Below are 12500 nucleotides of genomic sequence, written 5' to 3' on the forward strand. Positions count from 1 at the left end.
AGAGATTAATGGAATTAATGGAATTAATCTTGTGCTCTGGCCACTGGGCTACCTCTGCTCCCCACATGAATACCTGTGTTTCTCCTCTCTGGAATAGCGATGAACCATGCAAAGGTTTGAACAGATCCACTTCACATCTAATGGGTCTGAGAGCATCAAATGGACGCCCATCACACCTGTCCAAAGAAAGGATACCATCTGGACTTCATGTTAACACATGCCATCTGAAGTAACTCAAAGCTTTACTACGGTTACGAGTAACCCTCATTGGTTGATTGGTAGACTGACTGACTTGATTACCAAATGACCCACTGACTTACTGAAGAACTGCCCGCACTCAATCACGGACGAAAGCTTGCCATAAAACGTTCTGACTTCCTTTCCACAGTCACTTTTTGAGCATGTCCCTCTCTTACGAACTACTGGTGCCTGCATTCCAGCTTCACTCTGGAACCTTCATGTTCCCCAAAGGGTGCCATTCTCGACATGATTCAAGAACTGTAGAGCTTATTATACGAAGAAAAGAATGTAATGACGAGGAAAGCCCATTGCCAGTACCTTTGTGCTTTTTCAAGAACGTTTCTTCTAAAGACCGATCTTGTTACGGTTAACACTGCATCCTCAATCACATGAAAATCGACTTCAGAAAACTGTTCTGTGAATTAATGAAAAGAGCAACAATGTATGTCCATTCTTGACGTCACTAATTTCGATAAATATGTACAGGCTCTCAAATGGTATGAAATACTCTTGAGGAGGACTTAGTAAACAAGCTACAAAAACACTGGACATGAAGGAAGGCTTTTGTCTCCATGCACAAGATTAAAGTAATCCACTTTTTATCTCACTCTTACTTTTAAGCCACCTATTCTAGGCTAGTTTGACTTTTACTCTAAACAAACCTAACCATACGTTACACATTCCCTAACCTTGAATCGCTGTGAGACAAGCATCCCTGACACTAAACATTTCCTTGTCACGTTCTTGCTAAAGATAAAGGATCATGAACCTTAAGAATATTCAAATAAAAAGAGGACATTCGGGTTGGCCTTGTGGAACAAATGACAATAGATAAACCAGTTGGTCACACCACCCGCTTTAGTCAGTCGCAAGCAAGCTGAAGAGAGGAGGGGAAATTTCTCCAATCGTTCAGTCAGTTGAGCATGGACTGTCACGCAAGAGGTCCTGCACTCAACTCTCTGGACTATCACTCCTGGTCTTTGTATTAATAAATGAGACAAAAGAGCTGTCTTGATTCATGATTTAATAGTTAAGACTTGCAAACCTTTTTATCCCAATAAGTTGTGTAAGACACAAAAAAACCCACATAATGCTGTTATAATAAGGCACGTTTTTAGTGTCAAAATTCAAACATGTATTTGGCAATTCAAACATTCAATTTAGCTATTCAAACCTTCAGTTTCGAAATTCAACAATTCAAACATTCATTTCGCTAATTCAAACCTTCACTTCAATTAAATACTTGAATTGTCGAGTGAAAGTTTGGGTGGCATGCTTGTTTGAATTTCGAAGGTTTGAACTGAAGAACTGAAAGTTGGATTCGCCAAATTGATCGAAATTGAGGATTTGAATTTCCAAACTGAATGTCTGAATTGCCGAACTGATCGAATGTTTGAATTGGGCAAGTGAAGGTTGATTTTCCAAACGGAATGTTTGAATTGCCTAATTGAACGTTTGAATTGCAAGTTTGAATTTTGACACTAAAAATGCGCCATATTTTGGTAGGACAGGGATCCAGACTTCCCAGTGTTACTGTTATGGTCTGTCATTCCCTCTGAATGTGAGGAACCTCAAAATCCTACAAACAATTTCAACAAGAAAGTACAGGCAGTCATTTGCACCATAATAAAAGATGCCCAAAAATTGCTGTAAACTGCTTTGAATCTTTTCTGGAATAAAGCGCTGCCTCACAATAACATTATCGATGCAGGATAAGAATCAAACCTTTGAATAAGTGAAGTTTGAAAATATTCCATCCAGTCGTTCAACAAGAAATCTGTGGGAATAAAACAACACAAACTGTATTATAATGTTTGCAGTACACTCTCATAAAATTAATACTAGTTCAACCCCAGGCCCTAACCCTTCCTTTTGTTTATCAATGTTTACCCTTCCAAAATGTTTAACAAAATTCTGTGTGCATCTTTCTAGTAACTAGCTGCATTTCCAGACATGAGTGCCCTGGCTGCCAGCATGGACAAAAAAAGTAGGTTTCTAAGTTATCCATTCCTTTTTTTAACAAACGTTACCTTTGTACGGCTTCTAAGACTTCTACAGGAGTGGCAAGAAATGTGAATGGTCTCTTTACTGTTCCAGCTTGTTTCTGCAGCTCCTGCAATGCTTGGATGATTGGTTGGCACTAAGAAGGTTTCAATGAGATTCTTATAAGGAAGGTAATTCACTTCTTCAGAGCCCAATTACATGTAAGCTAATCCTGGGTTAACGCTTCCAAACAAAAATTGCAGTTACAAATTGTATTGGCAGATTGCAATCTGACTCTGATGCTCAATTGACATGTTAATGGCAGTTTGGAGAAATCTTTACAACCTGAACACCATTTATTTTTCTTTTCTATTTCATATGTGGACCTTCCTTCCTAAAAATCAACTGTAGCTTCAAAAGTATTTGCTTGAAATGTAACACAGCCAGGTTTTTAGACCAAGAAATTAGCTGCTGCATGTGATTTTAATTGCTATTTGTATATTTTTTATTTCGTGGGTCCGCAGTAATTGGCTCTAGCTGTTGCGGTGTCCCTGCCCAATTTAAGTTACTATTGGTGTGTTGTTATCTTTGTATTTTCAGTATTTGTATATCTTCAATTTATTTTTTTCTTTATTTCTTCAGGGCAAAGCTAATAAAATAAAATAAATCAACTGTTACCTTAAATTAACACACCTCTTCAAATCCAAATCTAAGGGCTTCACAAAATCTGTCTGAAGTTACTTCATTTGCAAATGCTTCCACCATGACTAAAATCAAAACAAAACAGCCTTTGTGAAATTGTGTGCTAATAAGAATAATGGTGTGCACAATAAGCACACATTTCATGTAATAATGCTAGACGCTATGGCTTCTTATCTTATACAACAAATACCTCTTACAAACCGAGTTCTTGGTCCATACTGTAAGTTACGGATCCTCATATTTTCCTGTTGATTGTTAAGTTAGCATGAAGCGCTTGGGCCACGAATCAATGGGGAAAAAACGAGGACCCGTAACCTACAGTACGGACCAAGAAAATGAGGATAGTAAGATATTTATTATATCTACGAGGTTAATCTGGCACACGGGCATGGAAACTAGTTGAAGTCAAGTGGAAGGTTCAACTGCCACTTATAATTACCGGTATGTAATTTTTCAACCAACTATGACTGTACCTAATCTTAAATATAAATAAACAAAATGGTTCCAAAAGGGTAATTCAAGTAAGCAGCAGGTTGCATCTTGGCCAAGTGTTTGACACTTCTCCTTGAAACAATTTTGGCACTGTTCTTGGTGGCCTGGGCCCTGGCCCCTTGTGCTTGTAAATAACAAAAGGTGAAAGCTTGGACCTTGCTCCTTACCGACTTTGTGTTCACTGCAAGCAACAACTAGGTTAAGGCGACTGTTGACCAGCTGTGTCCAAGACGGATTAACGACAAATTCACCATCGACTTCTCCCACTCTGACGACACCTACAGACAAGTGAATGAAATGTTACAAGTTCAACGAGATAAACCCTTTAATTTGTTAGTACTTAAACCCCACAATACAGCAATCAGTGTTGAACACTCACCAGCAGGACCATGCCAAGGAATGTTAGAAACAGCAAGTGCAGCAGATGCTGGAAGGAACAGTTGAACAGTTAAAAGTAATAATATGCATTTTGTCAACTACTAAATTTCTTAATGTTTTGAGCTAAACAGTGTGTATAGAAGACTAACAAGCATAATCCAAGAAGGCAGAAAGAAGAGGGAGTGGAATTGGTACCAACAGCAGTGAAAGCACTCGGCTTTCACCACTGTGGCCCAGGTTCAGTTCCAAGACTTAGCATCATGTGTTGTTGATTCTCTTGGCGACAGTGCAGCCCAGTGGTTAGGACGCTTGCCTTGAGTTCCGGAGCTCCCAGGTTCAAGACCCGTTCTGATCACTAGTTGAATTTGTTCCTGGTAGTCCCTGGTTCAACTTCTCCGCTGCACTTGTTAAATAGCCAACTGGTTTGCCTCCAGCCAGTTGGGATTCTTAACAGATGTTGTTGTAAGTTCTGTTCTGTCGTTTCACTGATTATGTTTCATTGGCCCCGAAAAGCCCCTATGGGAAGTGGTCAATTGAGTGTGTCTGTATGTATGTATTCTCTTCTCTTCATTGAGAAGTATTCCTTCAGGTACCAGTAATCTTATTTTCCACACTCTAGAAAAACCATCATTTGAGTTTATCTCCTTCAAGGGGGATAAATCACTGGAAGGATGGTCATGGATGGAAAGACACACTGGCATGCTGACCAACTGCCTGGCTGTTTGGTTGGGTGTCTCACTGACTGACCTCCATTCATTGCTGTTATGTCAGGGTCGAAGAGCCCATCTGCAGCCCAAAGACTTCCCATCACCTCGTAAAACAAAACAAACAAGTTATACATTAAATACAACTTATTACACGTCGACAACATGAGGAGTGCTCCAAAGCCAGGGGCCTTTGATAAAACCAAAATACAGGACATCCATTATCACCTTAATGATTGAGTGGTCAGATACGCACAGGGCAACATGGGTAAGAAAATACGGCAACCAAACTGTGGGAGAAAATTTGGTTTTAGTCACAGTACGACTGCCCTATGTCCACCCTTTCATGAATGGCAATGTGAAATTCTGTGGTGTAACCCACATTTTTTAGAGGGAACATCTTTGATATTGGACATCAATGTTATGGTTAATTGACACCTGTTAAAACAAGGTATCCGCTGATCAGTATCACATGACCATATCACTGGCTCAAGTTAAAAGTTCAATGAGCTGACCTGCTTTTTTAATGTTGACCGCTGACCAGGTACTGGTTTTCGATTGGATTGCAGGCTCAAGCCAGGTTAACTTAGTGTAAGAACAAATAACATGGGAGCTTGGCTTTTGGGCTTGGATAAATCTATGTATTAACATTATTATTATAATACTGTAAAAGATTCTTGATGGAAACAAGACATTGTCATTTTAAGTGCCATTATGTTCTGCTCATACCTGTGTGGTACATGAATAACCTTTTGGAAACAAAGACCTCAAGGACCTGTCTAAAACAAACAAACAGATGTTTTCAACAATTCTTGTAGATTATGGCCTCTAATTTGTTCCAGACAAGCACTCTGGCCCTAATGTTTTGCTGTTGACTTACCAATGCGTCTGCTAATTAAAATGTCACGTTCTGGTAATCCAACATCTCTTCTTGAAAAAGTCCTTGGAAACTGGCCCCCAGCTGCTGCCTTTTCCTTATAATCAACCTAAACACATGTCATAAAATCACCTGGTTTATTACGGGTTAAATTAACTAATAACAAAGGCGCAGCAGCTTCTATCATCAGGAACAGTTTCATTGTTTGGTATATGTCCAAGCACTGGTGTGAAGCTTAAGAACAGATGTATAAGTTCAGTAATAACCAAAATTTGGACAAACACTCCAAATGATTATATACCCTAATTTGGTGTAACATGGGTTTACATAAGAAATGTTGGACTTCAAATTTTTATTAATCGGGCTAAATGTCTTATTATATACGTACCGAGATTTACACTCCAAAAAGGATCAAGATAAAAATAGTCTCTTTGCGCTAAAGAAGCCAGCTGATTGGTCATACGATTTTTTTCACTAGTGAAAAACGACATATCGACACTCTGATTGGCTATGTCGTTATTTTCACTAGTGAAAAATTGTATCAGCCTTTTGATTGGCTAATATGATGTTGTACTTTGGCGCGGGTGGCCTGTGCACAGATTTGTAAACATGGCGGCCGACTGGTGTATGGTTTTCAAAGTTTTTGATCTTTTATTGCTTAGTTTTCTCCACAAAAATACTTCAGAAGATCTCAAAAAGTTTTAAAAGTGCTCAAGCGAGGAATGGAAGGTAAAGATTTTTTTTTTATTTCAAAAATATTTTGCTATTTGTTTAGGGCTTTCGTTCACGATCGGTGGTTTGATAGCCTCACCATTAACACTTACCTCGTTAACTTTATGATCTTTGTACTTATATAGTAAACAACTTACTTCATGATTGGCTCATTTCTACGATTTTTATTACTCACTCGTTGTGAAAGATCGTTAAACTCACTCGTTCGCTTCGCTCACTCGTTTGTTTACGCCATCCTTCACAACTCGTGAATAAAAATCGTACGCACTCACCAACCATGATGTAATCTATATTTATTCTGGACACACTCACGTTATATGTTAATTTTGCATTCAGTTGGAAATGATTACAAACTAAATTTTCTTCAGAAATACCACCTCCACTGGAGTTTTTGTGCTATTCACTGCAAGATTCATTGGCACATTAATTTTTATAATAATTTACTGTCTCTGTAAGTAAATAAAAAGGGAATATTTAGTCAATGTGTACCCATGGGCTAAGACCAGCAACCATTCCTTTCAAAACACAAGGGAGTACCCTTTGGCTAATATTGCAAAACATGCAACCACTGAAAAAACCCAATTGAGATTAATGAACAAAACTGAGGCAGGTGCAATTCCTTCAAAATATAAAGCCTTAACTACAGTGTCACTGCACTTTATTTGAACATATACATGATGTACTGTTAAAAGCAATCTTGGCTACAAATATCAATCATTTTAAAGCTATTACCCTTCGCTGAAAATGCATGACTACATTGTAGCTTCACCACCATGTATTTTGTAATGAGTATTATTTATTGATATCTTGCAATCTGTTGACTAACCGTTAATGGTATTCCATGTCCAAAGGCTAATTTTGATTCCTCCTCACTGACCGCTGTGACTAAGGTTGCATTATTTCCACACTGAAAAATGACATAAAAGGCAAGAGGATTGAGGATTGAGCAGAGTTGGAGCCTATGGAAGGGGATTCTGAACAATGTCTGTGTATGCTCACCCTGTGAGCAGAGCCTCTCTAAACCTCACCAGAGGTTGAGCAAGAGAAAGACTCACATGATCAGCAACCTTGTTTTTGCCCCGAAATAAAAGAAAGCGTGTGTATGATAACAGAGGATTAGTTGGGTACACCAACATGGTCGCCGTTCCTTTGTTTAGGGACACTAACATGGCCGCCGCAACATCACGTGAAAACACTTTATAGTGTTTCTACTTCAAAATTGATGACATCACAAACTATACACATGCCTTCAATAAATCCCAAAATTGAAAATTTTCAGGGTACGGTTGGCTCACAGGGCTAACATTGATTCCTGAATGGTGATCAATGTTAAGCCCTGTTGAGCAGGGTTAGTTTCTAGATGTGTGACCATCTACATGTAGGAATAACCCTTGCCATACGCTCCTGCAGAGCAGGGTTGGCGTAGTGATGGAGTGCACTCGCTTTCCACCAATGTGGCCTGGGGTCTTCAGGGACTTGAAGTCATAAGAGTGTTGAGTTTGTTGTTGGTTCTCTATTCTGCTCCAAGAGGTTTCCCCCAGGGTACTCCGATTTTCCCCTCTTCTAAAAAACACCAACACTCCAAATTTCAACATGATCTGAATTCTTCAGAATACCCGGCCACGATTGCGTGACATGGAACTAGCTTAGAAGAAAAGCTTAGAAGAAGCATCCTAAACATTCATAATAGCTAACCTTAGGCCTAAACACTTTTCTTTAGGTTAGCTGTTATGAATGTTTAGGATACTTTCTTCTAAGCTAATTACGTACAAATATCTTTTTCACCTCAGTAACAACGGCCCCGTCTGCTAATTTTGCCACTTTTCCTGTTGAGAACCTCATAGATCTATGGAACAGAGATGAAAAAAGGCATCGATCAAAAGCTGAACTTCCTCTGAAGTCGGTCGATGACCCTTTTTTCGCACGTGCAATACGTTCAAAGATACTTTATCAATCGCCAAATCATTACAATACTCACTGTTGGCCAACCTCAAGCTCAACTACACATTCAGAATGCTTCGACCTACAAAGAACTCTAAAACGTTTCAATGCCCTAGACAATTTGAAAAAACAACTTTCAATTACAAATCTTCCAGCCGGGCGAGCCGCCATCTTGGCTCGTTCGGGTTACTAGTTTCCAGTGCCTCTGTGGTTCTTGTGCAACAGCCGAGTCCAGACTCCCTTGAGAGTGCAAGACCTCATGGGCCCAGAAAAAGGATTCCCCTCTCTCCCAAATAAGGAGTTACCCATATTTGGTATGGTCACGCAAGAATATTCTTGTAATGACATTTCCGTTTTAGAATGTATTGCGGTGTCTAGATCTGTATCGCGTTACATTGTGAACGTGCTCCATCGCTTTTCGTTGTAGTCAGCGAGGTCAAGATGTCGCGTCAGACCTTGGCCGTTTTGGCTCTCACAGAAACACCGTGATGGAAACGAAAGTACCCGATTTTGTTTCAACTACGTTTAGAGAAAGAAATAATTTCATACTGTTAAGTTAAAAACGTAAAATTGTATTGTATTTACAGATTTTCAAAGCACAAAATTATATCGTTATTTCATGCTCGGGTTTATTCTCAAAATATTCTTAAATTTTCGCAAATTTCAGGTGTAGCATTGGTAAGCAAGCGGCGGGTCTAATTTGCAGGTCGCAGGTCGCAGGTCGCGGGTTGCAGGTCATTGTTTCACCAATACAGAAAGTATCCTAAACATTCATAAAAGCTAACCTTAGTCCTTAAAACTTTTGTTTAGGCCTAATTAGGCCTAAGGTTAGCTTTTAAGAATGTTTAGGATACTTTCCGTATTGGTGAAACAATGACCTGCAACCCGCGACCTGCGACCTGCAAATTAGACCCGCCGGTAAGCAAGTGAACGGTGCATAGAAGTGAGTAAGGCGCAAGGTATTTTTCTTGTGGTAGTCGAATTGTGAAATAAAGCTATAAGATTGAATACACTGGAAACGAAGACATTCTTCCCTACGATGTTCGGAAGTTTGATAGATGGAAGTAGAATTGTGAAAATGGGTGTGAGCAAGATGGAAGTTGACTACACTATGCCGGTTTCTGGCCCGGGTTGCTCGAAGCATGGTTAGCCCTAACCAGCGTTAAATACCATGGAAACCTATTGGTTTTCATAGCTCTTAACCAACTTTTAGCGCTAACCAGTCTTCGAGCAACCGGCCACAGAACACTGAGACATTTAGTGGCAGAACTTTCAGAGCTCTCAAGTCTTAAGAACTTTCCAAAGCCGTTGAGATTGGAGATTGGAGATTGGAGATCGCACCGAAGGCGCAAGTGTCCTGTGTTTCTTGAGCCAGAGGCGCCGAAAAATTCTAGGGGGGTCCGGGGCATGCTCCTCCGGAAAAGTTTTGAAATTTGAACTTTTCAAATTGCTGGAAATGCACCGTCGAGTCCTCCATTTTGGTTTTTTTCATGCTGCTCGCTAAGAGAGCCCATGCTATTATGGTCAGCCTAAGCTAACATACCGGCGTATTAGTCATATATTAAACAGTGAAAGTCCGGAAGAAAGAAGAAGATTAGTCGCACACGAACAGATTGAACACTGGCCGAAGTTCAACCAAGGAACGAGGGAACGAATTCGGAATTCATGAGCACTTTTGAAAGGTTAAAAGAGAGTTACCTACCAGAAGCAGAGTTAACTACCAGAAGAATGCCAATGCGTGAGAAATGCTCACGTCGGCGTGAAACCGTGAGATTGCATAGAAATGCGTGAGACTCACGCTCAATGCGTGAGACTTGAGAGCTCTGAACTTTGCGCAATAAGATAGAACTTAATCTAGATTTGGACATGTTGTGAGTTTTCAATCTTACAACACTATGTGTTGCGCTCGCTCAGGGGGGAGGGGGGGGGGGGGCGGCTGCGCGCAAGGGTGAACACTGTTCACGGTCAGTTTCCATTGTTATATAGTTGAACTTCCCTTTGCGACCACCTCTCGTAAGCGACCACCTTACTAAATCAAGTCAAATTGCTACGGATGGAACCTCTCGTAAGCGACCGCGACCCCTTTTAGAGATGACTCGGTTTCAAAGTGTCAGTTGTTTTTCACCTTCCCTAGGCGACTACTTGACACATAATCTGCCGGGACTCTGCTTTATCTCTACTGGGTGAAAATTTGGAAATGTGTCGCTGAAACATTTTGCCTACACTATACATAAATAAGACCAATAAACAATATTCTGCATGTCAACTCTTAAAATTTCAATATTCTTCATGCCAAATCTTGAAATTTCAATATTCTGCATGTCAGATCTTTAAATTTCAATATTCTGCATTCCAAATCTTGAAATTTTAATATTCTGCATGCCAAATCTTGAAATTTCAATATTCTGCATGCCAAATCTTGAAATTTCAATATTCTGCATGCCAAATCTTGAAATTTCAATATTCTGCATGCCAACTCTTGAAATTTCAATATTCTGCATGCCAAATCTTGAAATTCAATATTCTGTATGCCAAATCTTGAAATTTCAATATTCTGCATGCCAAATCTTGAAATTTCAATATTCTGCATGCCAAATCTTGAAATTTCAATATTCTGCAAGTCAGATCTTGAAATTTTAATATTCTGCATGCCAAATCTTGAAATTTCAACATTCTGCATGCCAAATCTTGAAATTTCAATATTCTGCATGTCAGATCTTGAAATTTCAATATTCTGCATGTCAGATCTTGAAATTTCAATATTCTGCATGCCAAATCTTGAAATTTCAATATTCTGCATGCCAAATCTTGAAATTTTAATATTTGCATAACAAATCTTGAAATTTCAATATTCTATATTCCAAATCTTGAAATTTCAATATTCTGCATGTCAAATATCAAGATTTGGTAACTCAGGGCTGGTACCTCATTCAGGCATAATGCACTCGCCTTAACTTACACCTTTGGTTAATCCGACAAAATGAAGCGTTTAACATCCGACAGTTCAATTAACAGCGTCCACAAGGGCATATTATAGAATTCCTGGAAATCAGGAGTCTTTTGCCATTCTTAGGCGTTTACTTGTTTATGAAAATTATACTGCTGTCCTATTATCACTGTATTGTAGAGACTGCAGTCATACTTCTATCATTTGTTTTCTTGTTTGAGCAATTAAGGACGTTAATTAAACTTATCCTAAGCTGGCTCGAGCCACTTTCAGGCAGTAATATTACTAAGTATGCAACACAACATAACTTCGTCGATTGATCCATCCATTGATCATCCCACCCGTTTCCCTGTTCACTCGTGATTTTTAAAGATATTTTCGAGAACGAAGATATTATCGAGTACGGAGAATAGCAACTGCTTTCTCCAACCTTACGCGTTCATAGACAGTATTTTGGAAGGAGACAGAATCAAACGGATTTAATAATATCACAGAAAAAGCTTTGCTTTCACTAACTGAGACGAAAATCTGAAGTGCGCTCTCAAATTACATGAATGACTAAAATTCGTTATTCTCAGTCCTTGAAGTTACTTTATTTTTTCAAATCGATCACATGATTAGGGATGAAATTTTACATTTATCTTCTCTTGCAGTGAGTAATTCTTTTGGACGTCCTTATATCTGTTATATCCTTAGTAGTTTAGGCTATAAGATAATGAGCGGTTTTTGTGAAGACCCAAACCACTTGTAAATTTGAACTGAGACACCTTCTAGTTGCATAAAGAATTTTTTTTTATTCCTATGTCCATCTATCCACCATTCATTAGTTCATTGTTCTTGTTCTTGTTTCTTTAGATAGCGCACCAGGGATGACGCTTTCTCATCAGTCGGCTGCGCGCAAGGGTGAACACTGTTCACGGTCAGTTTCAATTGTTATATAGTTGACTTCCCTTTGCGACCACCTCTCGTAAGCGACCACTTTACTAAATCAAGTCAGATTTCTATCGATGGAACCTCTGACTCGGTTTGAAAGTGTCAGTTGTTTTTCACCTTCCCTAGGCGACTACTTGACACATAATCTGCCGGGATTCTGCTTTATCTCTACTGTGCGAAATTTCGGAAATGTGTCGCTGAAACATTTTGCCTACACTATACATAAATAAGACCAATGAACAATACCCAGTGATTAATCGAAGACAAACAAATTTTGTAGAGCATTGGTTATTCACTGATCGATGTCACTGATTAGTCATCGCTTACCTATTGAGCAATACTCGATGATTAATCAACTATAATTACTCACCGGTTAGCCATTAATTTCTCATTGGCTATATCTCAAAGTCTGAGCTATGGGAAGTATTGACCGAAATAGACCTAGACTTACCTCATGAATAAAGCATTGAAACAATGTGCCCTTTTAATAATGGGCAGTTCCAATTAAATTGTGAGTAGATAGAGTTATTTGCGGGGACAAACGGTATTTAATTACGAATTCGAATTAAGT

The 12500-nt window shown here is 39.1% G+C and overlaps 1 protein-coding gene across 2 annotated transcripts in view; it reads right to left on the bottom strand.

The window, feature by feature from the left end:
- LOC138026807 (polyribonucleotide nucleotidyltransferase 1, mitochondrial-like) overlaps positions 1-8226 on the bottom strand; it is an 18895-nt gene extending 10669 nt beyond the window's left edge. The window contains exons 1-14 of one of the 2 annotated variants that reach the window (XM_068874261.1): positions 8087-8226; positions 7894-7954; positions 6935-7015; positions 5380-5485; positions 5229-5278; positions 4543-4606; positions 3797-3844; positions 3585-3695; positions 2917-2990; positions 2271-2380; positions 1966-2017; positions 930-987; positions 559-655; positions 74-176 (exon numbers count right to left, since the gene is read on the bottom strand). In XM_068874261.1, the coding sequence (XP_068730362.1) occupies positions 74-176; positions 559-655; positions 930-987; positions 1966-2017; positions 2271-2380; positions 2917-2990; positions 3585-3695; positions 3797-3844; positions 4543-4606; positions 5229-5278; positions 5380-5485; positions 6935-7015; positions 7894-7954; positions 8087-8220 (1149 nt within the window). In that variant the 5' untranslated portion in view covers positions 8221-8226. Of the gene's footprint in view, positions 1-73; positions 177-558; positions 656-929; positions 988-1965; positions 2018-2270; positions 2381-2916; positions 2991-3584; positions 3696-3796; positions 3845-4542; positions 4607-5228; positions 5279-5379; positions 5486-6934; positions 7016-7893; positions 7955-8086 lie in introns of those variants that run through there. The other variant, XM_068874262.1, reaches the window with a different exon arrangement.
- Positions 8227-12500: the final 4274 nt, after the last annotated feature.

This window comes from Montipora capricornis, chromosome 12 (assembly GCF_036669925.1).
Source record: "Montipora capricornis isolate CH-2021 chromosome 12, ASM3666992v2, whole genome shotgun sequence".
Classification (NCBI taxonomy): Eukaryota; Metazoa; Cnidaria; class Anthozoa; order Scleractinia; family Acroporidae; genus Montipora; species Montipora capricornis.